The 12,979-nt window shown below is 43.2% G+C and overlaps 1 protein-coding gene across 3 annotated transcripts in view; it reads right to left on the bottom strand.

Moving 5' to 3' along the window:
- Positions 1–447: 447 nt before the first annotated feature.
- Positions 448–12,979, bottom strand: part of PPP2R2C (protein phosphatase 2 regulatory subunit Bgamma) — a 214,630-nt gene continuing 202,098 nt past the window's right edge. For 2 of the 3 annotated variants that reach the window (XM_075569696.1, XM_075569706.1), the window contains 2 exons: positions 4,612–4,703; positions 448–2,485 (listed from right to left, as the gene is read on the bottom strand). In XM_075569696.1, coding sequence (XP_075425811.1) covers positions 2,194–2,485; positions 4,612–4,703 — 384 coding nt within the window. In that variant the 3' untranslated portion in view covers positions 448–2,193. The remainder of the gene's footprint in view (positions 2,486–4,611; positions 4,704–12,979) is intronic. The other variant, XM_075569687.1, reaches the window with a different exon arrangement.

Raw genomic sequence — 12,979 nt, forward strand, 5'->3', positions numbered from 1 at the left:
TACTAGATTATACAATATAAACAGACATTCCTTATTTCCTTGAAAAGCTGACACATTTTATACTGTGTGCAGTATGGCTGGAAGTTGGTGCACATGCTCTTGTGCTTCACACATGTATTTACTGTACAGCATAAGTCTAGAAAAAAAAGAAAAACAATCATATGCATTATATGTATCATGTCAAGATACACATTCCATATCAAAGTTGCAGTTTGCTAGTAAGTCTTGAAAGCAGCGGAAACTTTCCAAAAGCAAACTATAGAAACATGCATATTTATTGACTTCACTTCGGAAAAGTCAGTGTGGAAAGGTTAACGGAGGACCCTCTATATCTGGGATGGGCAACTCCAGTCCTTAAGGGCACCAACAGGTCAGGTTTTAAGGATATACCTGCTTTAGCAGAGGTGGCTCAATCAGTGGCTCAGTCGAAGAATGAGCCACTGATTGTGCCGCCTGGGCTGAAGCAGGGATATCCTGAAAACCTTACCTGTTGGAGGCCCTTGAGGACTGGAGTTGCCCACCCCAGCTGTATATGAATGTTCTGAAAGAATTCATCCTGCCCGATACTGAATCAATCATTAAACTTGTAATCAGATCTCTTACATACTTCACTTTAAATACCAGTTTTCTGCAAAGACAAAGGGTTATTCATGACGTGATTGCAGAAATATACACATAGTAAACCATAGTTTTCTCTGTGTTGTATCTGCACAATTGGGATTTTCCACAGACACCTAATAGTCGAACAAACTGCATGGACATTGCAAACTCCAAGGAGTTTATATGTCAACTGGTCCACCGTTTGAAAGTAATTAAATAAAAGGTAATATGTACGGGATACAAATTCTGTCTTTGAGCAAAATAGAACTGCAGCTTTAAGAATAGGTTGTAGATGACCTATGTTTATCTGTAGGGTATTAAAGCATGCAGAAAGACTGTATATTTGTGTATATTACACCGTGAATTTGAAACAAATACTGAAGTACTATATACAGCAGTGTTTCTCAACATTTCTGTCTGGAGTCCTTGTTTCTGTCATCTATTTGCTCAGACAACTCATTACTTTAAGAAAATGAAGGCGTTTCAATAAAAGTGTTCTAGCTATATACTGTTCTGTTCTAGCTATATACTGTTCTAGCTTTATACTGTTCTAGCTATATACTGTTCTAGCTATATACTGTTCTAGCTATATACTGTTCTAGCTGTAGTGATTATTGTTTCTATTATTTTAAATGTGATGCAAAATCTTTTTCTAATCACACGATAAATTGTTTTCTTAAGTGAAATCCTGGATAAAAAGTAGTCTGAGACACCGTGGTTGAGAAACACTGACATATATACTGTAGGTTTTTAAATAATGATCTGTTATAGAACTAGGAATCTCTCATTGCTCTTGGTGATTATTTTTTTTAATGAACTGTTTAATACATTTCCAATGCAAAAAGAGAGAACTCGAATCCCTTCAGTGCCAAGTGTCACGCATGCCCTAAACCTAAAGGATTCGAAAAAAAATGGAGTTTTTACTTTTGTTTCTAAAAGCCATTTTCTTTATTTATAAGCCATTTGGGGAAAAATATGTATGTATACTTTAATGTATGAGAACCTCTATATGTATTTGTCAGAATATGTCTCATGCATACTGTCGTTTTCTCTAGGATGTTATGGTTTAGGATACAAAGCATGGAACATGATTTGATAAATCAAAGGTCATTTATGCATCAGACATTTACCCCAGTTTGTTCAGCATCTCTCTGACCTGGCATACAATTAAAACTATAAATACTACTAAGTTTTATAGGAACAAAGTATTATTGCAGAAATAAACATGGCAGAGGCCATAATGTGAAAGAAAAACCTGCAGGCTTGCAAATTGAGTTTGACCCTTCTGCTGCCAAAGCCTCTTCAGCATATAAAGATTAGGCGGACCCTACTCTGACTGCATGTCAAAGCCATCTTGATTAACACGCTTTTTGCCACACAGCTCAAATGCTGTAAAAAATAATGTCTTCCACCAACAGTGAGGAATGATAACTCTCCTGTTCTGGGGAGGCGCACTGTACAATGCAAGGAGCTAAGAAACAGAAGTATAACAACCAACCCCACCGCCAAAAAGACTTTTCCCATACAGGTCATCAACAACTGACCACCCCTCTGGAAAGTCTTGTTTGGCATTACATAAGAATAAAGATAATCCTAGTGCATCTCTGAGTTCACTTTATCCTGAAATATATACAGATTGTTTGTCGCTGCTATGGCAATGATGTTCTCAGTCGGGTGCCAGGCCGTGTGTAAGATCTTCTTGGTGAAGTCCAAGCTGTCCACACTAATGTCATCCTTTCGTCTCTTGCCACCCACACACACTCGGCGGGGTTTGAGGACCGCCCGCGGCTTGCTGCTCTCGCGTGAGGCTTCCAGGGTTACATCTCGTTTGGTGTTTCGGTCGAACATTCGGAAGAAGTTGTTGTATGCACCTGTCATGATGACGCTGCAAGGAGCGAAACAAGATTAAAAAAAATTAATAACATGAATTCCGATTAAACATGGGTAGAGGGGAACTTTTATGATTGGGCCCATACTGGCCAGCCTACCTAGCTGGAAGCTTTAATTGTGGTTTCTACTTCAATCCCTCCAAACTCTTTCAGACTGTATCTTGAATATAAAAAGCAGGACTACAAATTCCAGGATTATTATTATTTTTTTAATAAAGAGTTAAAATTAGAGCAATTAAAAAAAGTTCTCCATGGTGCCATTAATCTGTACTCTTCAAAGAGATTGAAACTGCTACCCTATAAAGCAATACTTACAGATTTAGCAGGCGTTATTGCACCTGCAATCACATGATAATGAGTTACTGTGAGTTTTATTGTGCCAATTTGATGCGGGTTACAACACTGTGCAATTTGCAATAACGCCATATACATCTGTAGAAGGAATTCTGTCTAAAGATTAGTCTACAGTTGCTTAACGAGTAGCTTAATGGTGGAAGCAATGCTTTCTGAAACTAAGCTCCACTAGGCTATTTCATGTGACATTAACATAAATGAACATAATATTAATAGTAACGCTTTTCCATTATCCATCCAAGAGATTAACGTAACATTAACCCACTTTTACTCTTAAGAAGCATATTTTGTTCTTATATGCTGCAATACATAGAACTTTTGTAGGCAATATGAACCCCCGCCCTGAAGAGCTTGCAATCCAATTGTGGTGCCAGAGGCACAAGGAGATACAATGGTTTGCCCCAGGTAACACAGAGAGCTGAGACTGGGATTAAACACCAAGTTTAGGTATGACTTGACGGGCGTAATGTTGAGTCCCCGCGTTAACTTAACAGACTTTAGTGGACAGTCAATGTTCGGGGAAACGCCTCTTTTGCATATTATTCTCACTAATGGCCATAACAATTAGTACTACGCTATTTAAATAAGTAAAACTGGGGTAATGTTACGTTACTGTCTTGGATGGATGATGTATAAACATTACTGTTGTAACAGTGTTTCCCCCACCCTGTGGGAGATTCTGCCATTACTGGTCATGTGGTGCATGATACCTGTTGGTAACAGGAGGGCTGAGTCGGCTGCCGATGGTAGTGGGGACACAGGACTAGGCTTCTGGGGTTCATACCCAACATATTCTTTAGCAGTACAGCGCCTCCATCTGCCGTAGCCTCAGGGAACTGAAGATGATCTCCCACGGTAGAACCAATAACCTTCCCCCCAGTAAGATCACACACCGGGCCGGAGGTATAACAACAGGAACGGTTTATTGTCTACAGCAACAGCAGTACACGGCAATCTTCTGCCCAATGCAGTCCCACTCTCAGCTACCCACTGAAGGATGGTCCCTGGACGTTCACTACAAGCCAAGGGCACCCTCAGCATTCCCAGCTCTTCCTTCCCCTCTAGCAGAGGCAGAGGTATGGTACACACTCACTCTCCCCCGAAGGGAAGAGGACCAGAGAAGGCCCAATAGTCAGGCTCTTGGCTGTGTGACCTGCCTCTCTCAATGGAGTAGAGGTACTGCTAAATTTGGGGTGGCACCGCCCCTTAAGTACAGCCAGGAAGAGGTAATCAGGTCTGTCCCATGATTGGACATGCTCAGGCCTGATGTCACTGCCTCCCCCTGTCACTCAAGTGCAGCACCAGGCCTGCTTTACCAGGGCTTACTGCCAGGAGTAGGGCAGGTTAGTAGCCATAGGTGGCATGGCTACACTGTTAATAGGGCATTCATTTAGGTTAGTGTCATGTTAAATACCCTAACTGAGCTCAGTGCATCTGGGCCTTAATCGTTAGAAAGGCTCGCAAATCATCCAGTGGCGAAGCAGGTAACATGTCAGAGGAGGCAGGCTTGGGTACAGTGTACTTTCACTAGGGAGAAGATGATCTGAAAGTGTACAGGTGTGCGCCTTTTAAAGTGTCTTCTGGGTAAAACGAATGTTTGCTAAATGCAATGTAAGCTCTTTTTACTTTAACTTAATTAAGAATATCAGTTAGCAATGGGTCCAAAAATAATCTCATGCATGTTGTGAGTGGTCATTTAAACGTGTGATTTGTGCGACAAAAGTAAATAAATAAGAGAACCATTGATTTCAAGTGTATCATAATTTACCTGTCCGAACCATTCCAGGCACACTCAAACTTGTCGAAGATGCAGTCATTCTCATAAAGGGAACACAGTTTGCTTCTAAGGTAATCATGAACCTGTGTTAACAGAAAATGTTAACAATGGAAAAGTTATCAATTCACCAGAGTAGCTTCAATGTTATTGCATGTTATCTTTAGAGAGAGTGTAACAGTCTTGCATTCTATCACCGTGCTTGTTTTGTAGTGTAGTGCATTGTCTTATTATTTTACAGCAAATAAAAACACGACTTGTGAGCACATTCACATATTTCAGACAGTCTGCAACCCTGCTTGTCCCCATTATCTCTTAGTATGCAAGGCTTCCACTGCAGCAAGGGATTCTGGGAAATGACATGTAAATTAGCACATTATTTGGTGATTTATAATTTTGGATTATAACAGTAACAAACCAATAGATGTTCTGATTTTGATGTCAGACTACAATCTTTCCTTAAAATGAAAGTACTGGTGAATACTGTCCCCCTCTTCTCCTTACACTGGAAACTAGTGATTATCACTGTCATTAGGCAGCTGGGGATGTGGCGAGGAGCTAATAACCACACCAGCAGCATCTCAACTCCCTCTGCAATGACGAGGGAGAGTGGGCTGCAGAGGTGGGCAACAGTTGAGGTGCTGCAGATAAAACTCAGAGGCACCTGTTCCCCACCATTACATTAGTAATGTCAGGTGATCCTGAGTACAAGTACAGTACATGCTAATAGCAGTGTGTGAGTCTCTTTCTTTTGTACAAACCTTTCTGTGCATGCTACAGTATGTAATTTCTCTACTTCAAAATCATATTTTTGTGGCTTACTTATAGACCTGCTTGTGAATGTTTTTTAAAGGCCTGAAGAAATGAGAGACCCAGCTTTTCACAGCTTGACGTCTCTACAGCGACAGAATGCTTGCTTTGTGGGGGTTCTATGGTGCACTGGCCCATTTTCGATTCAGCTCTGTGGAACAATTTCAACTTGATTCAAGGATAAGGAAAACATCTTAACCATGTCAATGCCCAAATCGTATTAGTTATTGCTGTTCTAGTGATCACAGCAATGTAATGTTATTGCAATTAGAGTGTCTCATTGTAATAGCACATTCACCAACATTCCACCGAAACAATAGCATTTTCACTATAATGTTTACACACGGTACATTTTAATACTGCATGGTGCGCCCTACTCATGCTTTTTGAGGTTTATACACTCACCTCAACCAGGCACACATGTATGGCATTCTCTATGAATTTGATCTCTTTTGATGTCTGTGCTGCTGATTAATTTCCAATTAATGCTGTGGCACACCAGTCTTTGTCAAGTGAAAATTACTTTATTCCATATGTCAAGTTTTGGTGTTAATTCACACCTTCATCAGACTTAATTAAGTTACCATATAGGATGCCAATTAGAGCGATCACATTCCCTTTGCAGCTCAGCTGGCTAGACAGAGCTTCAATGGGTCATGAATCTGTCTTCTAATTCTGATGCTAGTGCCTTAACTACATATTTGAATCTATACTCAAAGCCACAAAGCTATATGGACTCACGTGTGGGTTTTAGATCGGGTTCATGCGGGCTCTGTGGCAGATGGCTTCTGTTGCTTGTGCTTCAGGGAGTCTGGTGGGCTTTGCTTGTGTGTGCAGAGGCAGGGTGTTGGGCTCCAAGAGATGTGCCTCTAGATGTGGGAGGACGTTGACATAATTCCCAGGCATCCCCACTGATTATAAAAGGCGCCAGATCCAAACATGTTTTGCTTCACAACTTTCTTGCTGATTTAGTGTAAGGCTAAGTCCATGCTCCCGAAGACCGCGCAGAAGTGTGCGCGCGCCGCAATCACAATGCCGTAAGGCAATGAGCGCAGCCATGGACCGTGAGGGAGCGTACGGTGCGCGAGGGATCAGTTACATTTGATTCCACAGTGCCACGGCCAGGTCGAGTGGGCGGTTCGCCCCAGTTTGGGCGAACCAGCTCTGTGACGTCACGGCCACGCTCCAGACACGCCACCCATCTCGTCTAGCCTGGCCAGAAAACTCTCACGCTAAATGCGGATGACGTCGCGCATGCCTCCGCACAGTCTGCGAGAGCATGGGCTCAGCCTAAGGCTGTATTGCACCTATCTCCTGCCCTTCCTGGTTCAGTTTTCGGCTGATCTTTAAACCTGGTTTCGATTCTGGCTTGCATCCTGGATACTCTGCTGTTCTCGATCCCTGATTTTGAATCTGGTTCGACCACGTGGATTTCTCAGTGGTGTCTGACAGATTGTGAAGCCAAAAATAGAAATACAATTCTTATTCACCTGGAGAGGAAATGGATAACTTGCAGGGTATCCAAAATAGGCTGCAATTTTTACAGGGTGAATGTCACATTACGGGCAGAAACTGCCATTCTCCATGATATCATTAACGCTCTGCAATAACAGGTACCTCAAGGAGTGATGACTGCGCACTCCGCTGATCCTGTCCTGATTTTACCTATGTCGTTCGCTTCGAGGGGAACCCAGTCAGTTTCAGGCCTTTTATACTGCTCCGGCAGCTTTTATTTGAAGTAATCACCGGCTTGTACCTGGCATGTTCCTGGAATGCCACACTGTTCACCCGGAGCATGCCGGGCTCCTTTTGCCTTCCCAGCCAGGCGCATGCCCGGCTGACGCGCGTTGATGTGTTAATTAATAATGGTTCAGGATTTACTAGGCTGCAATGCTTCGCGTGTCCGCCAGATGGCATAAATTCATGAATTGTAATGCAGTATATATATAACCCCTATAACCCCTAACATACAGTACTGTACACATACAGTACTGTATATGCACATCAATGATACTGTAGGCCGGCGGGGGCGAGATGTGTTTGCAGCAGAGAGAGAACCGCTGCTCTCTCTGCGCAAACATCGGCACATTAAAAATTATTTAAAATACATTTTTATTCATAGTGTAGATGTGCAGGGGTCTCCGGAGCTGAACCGCGTTGGTTTCAGGTCGGGGGACCCCCTGCTTCCCGAGATACAGCCCCCTTTATGAGGTGCCGGTATCCCTCTGCATTTAAAGGTCCCGATCACGTGACCGCGACATGTAAACAAAGCAGAGGGATACCGGCACCCCCTAAAGGGGCTTGTATCTCGGGGAGCAGGGGGTCCCCGGACTTAAAACAAAAATGTTTCTGCTCCGGAGACCCTCTGCACATGTACAGTATAAATAAAACACATATATAAATAAACACTCGTTCCTTACCTTAGCGGCTATGTGCTATGGTAACGAAGCAGCATTTCTGTATTTTAATAATATTGTACAGTGAGCAGGGGGTTCCCTGAGCCAGAAATTAATGCTCAGGGGACCCCCTGCTCCTGCACAATATTATTAAAATACAGAAATGCTGCTTCATTACCATAGCTGATAGCCGCTAAGGCAATGAAGGGGTTAACCCACCGTGCCCGCTTTATTGTGGGTAGCGGGGGTCGGTGAAGGGGGTATTTGGCCTTTGGTGTGAGTTTAGGACTTGCGGGGGGGTTGCGGGTGCACTTAACCCCTTCACGGCCGTAGCAGTTAATACCGCTACGGTCATGAAGGGGTTAACCCCTCCCGCTACCCCCCCGCAAGCCCTAAACAACCATCGTTGGGGCTAATACCCCCTTCACCCACTCCCGCTACCCACAATAAAAAAAACACACACAGCAGCCGCCCAAAAAATAAATAAATAAATCTAAATAAATAAATGAATATAAATAAATACATTTAAAATACATTTTTATTCATAGTGTAGATGAGCAGGGGGTCTCCGGAGCTGAACCGCATTGGTTTCAGGTCCGGGGACCCCCTGCTCCCCGAGATACAGCCCCCTTTATGAGGTGCCGGTATCCCTCAGCATTTAAAGGTCCCGATCACGTGACCGCGGCCTGTAAACCAAGCAGAGGGATACTGGCACCCCCTAAAGGGGCCTGTATCTCGGGAAGCAGGGGGTCCCCAGACCTAAAACCAAAGCGGTTCAGCTCCGGAGACCCCCTGCACAACTACACAATGAATAAAAATGTATTTATTTCTATTCATGTATTTATTTATTTAGATTTATTTATTAATTGTGCTGCTGCTGTGTGTGAATTTTTTTTATTGTGGGTAGTGGGGGTGACGTCATTGAAAAAGGATGTGACGTACTACAGCCAATCAGAGTAGGGATGGAGTTCCCACGCTCTGATTGGCTCTAGTACCATGTGACAAGCTTTCAATGACGTCACATCCTTTTTCCCCCCAAGCCTCTGTCACATGGTATACTAGAGCCAATCAGAGTAGGGATGGAGTTCCCACGCTCTGATTGGCTACCATACCATGTGAGGGCGGCCATGTGTCTTTTCATGACGTCATCTTAAAGGCAATTGAAGCAAAGCCATTCTGATTGGCTGTGCTTTCATTGCCTTTAAGTGACGTCATCATTTTTATTTTTATCGGCCAAAACACATGGTTTTCACGGCCCAATCAGGACCGTGGGAACCATGACGAAAAATGTGACGTCATAGGCCTTTAAAAGCCTATGTCGTCTCATTTTGAAGCCAGACGCCGCGGAGGAAGGACCTCCGGGGAAGAAAGAAGACCAGGGCGTGGCCGCAGATGGAAAGAAGACCCCGCCCGGAAGAAGATAGAAGAAAGAATACAGATGAAGATAAAGATGGATTACAAGTAGAAGACCCGTGGATTGATTTGGATTTTTAGTTTAATGTTTATTATTTTATGGTTTTTTATTTTATGGGTTCCTGTTCTTGGATTGGTTCGTGAGTAAGCTGCGCAACGGGAGTCGGTGGGGGCAAGTAATGGTAAGTGAACTAAAGAAATGTATTTTATTTAACTTGTTAATTTTTTTAAAAGCTTTTTTAACATGTGTATTTTTTTTTTTTGTGGTATATCATTTCTTGCCACTGTATGTATGTATGTATATATGTCTAGAGAGATATATACATACAGGGTAAGAAATTATGTTGTTTTAAAAGCTTGATTTGATGTGTTTTAAATTAATTTGACTATGCAGCTATGCTTTATTGTGAGTTTAAAGTTTTTTTAAATTAGATAGATGTAATTGTTGATATTGTATTGTGTGTTTGAGGGAGGTCAGGGCTAGCCTTGGTTTTAAAGTTTGTATATTTTTTCACATGCTGAATTGTTCTGCTCGAGGCGTGAATTAGTTAATTGTTTCATTGTTCGGGATGGACTGTCAATTGTTTAGGGATGTAAATAATGATTGCAAATTGATTTCTGTTTACTTGATTGGTTAAAATAGTTGACTTGTTTGGAAGTGTTTGTATTTAGCTTGCAATGATATTGTAAACATTCATTTGCAGAATGTATATGGTGCATAGATTTTATGCATCATTTATACAATGTAAATGCAATGTATGGATTGGAAGGTGAGGTTTTTCTTTGTCATTTGATGATTTAGATTGTAAGATCAGTTAGGATTATTAAAGGAAATTCATTGTAATGTAGTGTGTCTGTATGGAGAAGTGTTATTTGTACGACAGTATGGTTTTGATAACCCTTCTACATTTATTTGTATATTGGTTCATCATGTGTGTGTATATACTGTATATATATATATATATATATATATATACATGTAGAGGTATCAGTACCGTGTTAGCCGAGCTTCAATAATCAAAAAATAAATAGATGATACCGTTCTGTGGCTAACGAAATGCTTTTATTTGTGCGAGCTTTCGAGATACACTGATCTCTTCTTCCGGCGATGTTACAATGAATGAAGCAAGGATTACTTAAAAACAGTGTCTCTTGGAATGTTATCTGTGCTGTTCCTTCCCCCGGTGTGGATGTGTTTTATGGCTAGAGGTGACAAAGGGTAACTGAAGGCAAGTGAAGAAAGAGTGTGTATGTGTATCAGTGTGAATAAAAATGAATGGAGAGCCCACAGTATAAACAGTGCTCTACACAAGGTGTGTGTGGAGTGAGAGGGATATAAATGGTGTGGGTGGGTGTGGAAATGTGAGAGTTTGTAGCACAACTAAAAGTGTGTGTGGATACTATGTGGTCCCTATTGGTGTATAGGGATGGAAAAATAAGGAGTATTAGTATGTGTGAGAGACAGCTGTGTGTGCATACATATAGCACAGTATGTACAGACATGGCCTTTAGCGCTCATGGGAAGAGAGTTCGCTAGTGTCAGTAATGACTCATAAAATTTCGATCTCTGTTTAGGCCACTGCTAAGTGTCCCGAACAGTTGCATAAATTTGTATTCATGCAACCGTCTCTCTTTCGGGGTTTTAAGATTACCTTTGAGTATGGCAACCCTCAGATCGTTCATCTTATGGCCAGAGTCAGAGAAATGTTCGCCAACAGGACTGTCTCTTGTTCCGCGTGTGATGCTGTGGCGATGCAGGTTCATTCTATATATATATATATATATATATATATATATATAAAAATATAAATATATATATATATATATATACTGTATATATAGTTGCATGATGAAGCCACTGTACAAATTCATGGGTGAAGGGTGGGTATCGGGCCAGTGTGGCTTAACCCCTTAATTACCTTTGCGGTTATTATCCGATAAGGTGTTTAAGGGGTTAATTGATATCTGAATGTAATTGCAATGTATTGGCTTTGTTTTGGCAATGTATTTTGTGGACAAGACAAGGATGTTGCTGGCGACGGACACTTCGTATTGATGAGGTCAGTAGTACTTTATTTATTTGAATATGCTAGTTAATGTTTTTAATAATGGGCAATTAATCTATTATCCATATCTGGATAATAGTTATTTTGCACATTATTGTACTGTAGGTGTTGGGGGGGGGGGGGTGTATGTATTGAATGTATAGGCCAGGTTTATTTTTTTTACATTCAGGGTTTGTTCCGTGGTTCCGCGTGAGACCTCTGGAGACCACCTGTGGTTTCCTCGGGAATCTCACGGGTACCAGGCTGGTGCTTCCACGGGTGACACATGCGGGGATGAAGCTGTGTGGTCCCACTTCTGTGGGGCACCGCCGACCCGTAGTCTGCGGGGATGAAGCTGTGTGGTCCCACTTCTGTGGGGGCACCGCCGACCCGTAGGTGCGGGGATGATGATGTGTGGTCCCACTTCTGTGGGGGCACCGCGGACCCGTAGTGAGCACCCGTGAGTTCCCCAGACCCCCGTGGGAACCACCCGAGGCCCCACAGACACCTGTGGGTCTGACCCGGGGCTCCCCGACATCCTTGGGCCTACCGTGGGGACCCAATTGTGGCCCATGGTGACCCAAGGAGACCACCTGGGGGCCATGGTGCTGCCGGGATCCACCAGCAGGCCTCCAGAACCTGGGGACTCGCGTGGGGCTGCGTTATGAACCCTGTTTGTAAAATAATAAATCATGTATTTATGGGGGGGCACAGGGGGTGGGTAATGTATTTAATAAATAGAATGATGTTTATTGTGGGTCACTGTTGTTTTTATTGTGGGTACTGGGGGTGGGGGGGGGGGTGGTGTTTCCCCAACGGTATGTGGGTAGGCCTCCCTTGTGGGTACTGGGTGAGGGTGGTTAGGCCTCACGGGGGGGGGGGGGGGTTAGTGTGGGAGGGTATGTAGGCATCCCGAGTGGTGGGTGAGGGTGGGTTAACCCCTTAATGACTGTAGCGGTTAATAACCACTATGGTGATTAAGGGGTTAAGGGACATTACTTTGGATATTTAACATACATTTTTATTCATAGTGTAGATGTGCAGGGGTCTCCGGAGCTGAACCGCGTTGGTTTCAGGTCGGGGGACCCCTTGCTTCCCGAGATACAGCCCCCTTTATGAGGTGCCGGTATCCCTCTGCATTTAAAGGTCCCGATCACGTGACCGCGACATGTAAACAAAGCAGAGGGATACCGGCACCCCCTAAAGGGGCTTGTATCTCGGGGAGCAGGGGGTCCCCGGACTTAAAACAAAAATGTTTCTGCTCCGGAGACCCTCTGCACATGTACAGTATAAATAAAACACATATATAAATAAACACTCGTTCCTTACCTTAACGGCTATGTGCTATGGTAACGAAGCAGCATGACTGTATTTTTAATAATATTGTACAGTGAGCAGGGGGTTCCCTGAGCCAGAAATTAATGTTCAGGGGACCCCCTGCTCCTGCACAATATTATTAAAATACAGAAATGCTGCTTCATTACCATAGCTGATAGCCGCTAAGGCAATGAAGGGGTTAACCCACCGTGCCCGCTTTATTGGGGGTAGCGGGGGTGGGTGAAGGGGGTATTTGGCCCTTGGTGTGAGTTTAGGACTTGCGGGGGGGTTGCGGGTGCACTTAACCCCTTCACGACCGTAGAAGTTAATACCGCTACGGTCATGAAGGAGTTAACCCCTACCGCTACCCCTACCGCTATG

This window comes from Ascaphus truei, chromosome 1, assembly GCF_040206685.1.
Source record: "Ascaphus truei isolate aAscTru1 chromosome 1, aAscTru1.hap1, whole genome shotgun sequence".
NCBI classification, from domain to species: Eukaryota; Metazoa; Chordata; class Amphibia; order Anura; family Ascaphidae; genus Ascaphus; species Ascaphus truei.